Source organism: Cervus canadensis, chromosome 3 (assembly GCF_019320065.1).
Source record: "Cervus canadensis isolate Bull #8, Minnesota chromosome 3, ASM1932006v1, whole genome shotgun sequence".
In the NCBI taxonomy this organism is placed as follows: domain Eukaryota; kingdom Metazoa; phylum Chordata; class Mammalia; order Artiodactyla; family Cervidae; genus Cervus; species Cervus canadensis.
The window spans coordinates 71,079,424-71,080,929 of record NC_057388.1 but is presented as its reverse complement, the minus strand read 5'-3'; the positions used below and the strand labels follow the sequence as shown (position 1 = coordinate 71,080,929).

The window sequence follows — 1,506 nt, the reverse complement described above, 5'->3', positions numbered from 1 at the left end:
AGTCCTATTCCCTGCCCCTGAGTTTACTAGCAGCCTCAAAAACAATGACCTGCATTTCCAGATCAGCACCCACTGATAGTAGCTGACTCCAATCACAAAGAATTATGTGTTTTGAACTGTCTGATGACTCCCTTGAAAACCAGCCCCAAAGGCTTGCTTTTATCTTACCTAACACAGAACCCACCTAGTCCTAAACCTGTTACCTAATCAATATTTGTCAAAAAACACTTACAGGCAAATGTTTTAGTCACTGATGCCTAAGACAATGAATAAAGTTGAGACAAAGAGTAAATTAACTAAAATTTTGGGAGAAAAGTCTGAGAAATAAAACGCTTTGGGAAATAAGGGCTTTGAAAAGCTCTGACACATCCTCTTTCCCGGCTGGAACCATGGAGGGTGCAGAAGAGAAGAAAAAGAAGGTTCCTGCTGTGCCAGAAACCCTTAAGAAAAAGCGAAAGAATTTCGCAGAGCTTAAGATCAAGCGCCTGAGAAAGAAGTTTGCCCAAAAGATGCTTCGAAAGGCAAGGAGGAAGCTTATTTATGAAAAAGCTAAGCATTACCACAAGGAATACAGGCAGATGTACAGAACCGAAATTCGAATGGCTAGGATGGCACGGAAAGCTGGCAACTTCTATGTACCCGCGGAACCCAAATTGGCATTTGTCATCAGGATCAGAGGTATCAACGGTGTGAGCCCAAAGGTTCGAAAGGTGCTGCAGCTCCTTCGCCTCCGGCAGATCTTCAATGGCACCTTTGTGAAGCTCAACAAGGCATCAATTAACATGCTGAGAATTGTGGAGCCATACATTGCATGGGGGTACCCAAATCTGAAGTCTGTAAATGAATTGATCTACAAGCGTGGTTATGGCAAAATCAACAAAAAGCGAATTGCCCTGACAGACAACGCATTGATTGCTCGATCTCTTGGGAAATACGGAATCATCTGCATGGAGGATCTGATTCATGAGATCTATACTGTTGGAAAACGTTTCAAGGAAGCAAACAACTTCCTGTGGCCCTTTAAATTGTCTTCTCCACGAGGTGGAATGAAGAAAAAGACCACCCATTTTGTAGAAGGTGGAGATGCTGGCAACAGGGAAGACCAGATCAACAGGCTTATTAGAAGGATGAACTAAGGTATCTACCAGGATTATTTTTGTAATCTGGTCCGTTAATAAACAATTGAAATGGATTGTCTTGGTTGACTTTGATCTTTACTTTGCAAATCTTGGTGCGACAAGATTAAGTCAAATCAACAGCCTAGCCTCTTGGATGCAAAACTTAGGGTCCAGCCTGTGTCTTGTGAAAACATTCCTTGGGTTTATTGAAGATTTTCCTGTACAAAAAAAAATCCTGATTTTTCAGTTGGCCAAACTGGGTCTAATCTAAGAAAGCCTATTTCACAGGCCTTTGTGCATGATGAAAAGTTCAGTTTACAGATTAAAAATGTTGCAGAAATTCCATTTAAAAAAAAAAAAAGAAAGAAAGAAAAGCTCTGACATATTC

At 41.0% G+C, this 1,506-nt stretch overlaps 1 protein-coding gene across 1 annotated transcript; it reads left to right on the top strand.

The window, feature by feature from the left end:
- Positions 1-362: 362 nt before the first annotated feature.
- LOC122438511 (60S ribosomal protein L7) lies at positions 363-1,188 on the top strand. The gene has a single exon (XM_043463432.1). It carries the CDS (start codon positions 390-392, stop codon positions 1,134-1,136), a length of 747 nt encoding a protein of 248 aa, XP_043319367.1. The 5' UTR covers positions 363-389; the 3' UTR covers positions 1,137-1,188.
- Positions 1,189-1,506: the final 318 nt, after the last annotated feature.

Bases quoted from the DNA above. Each gene is read 5' to 3' on its own strand.
- LOC122438511 (XM_043463432.1), top strand. From the start codon at position 390: ATGGAGGGTGCAGAAGAGAAGAAAAAGAAGGTTCCTGCTGTGCCAGAA.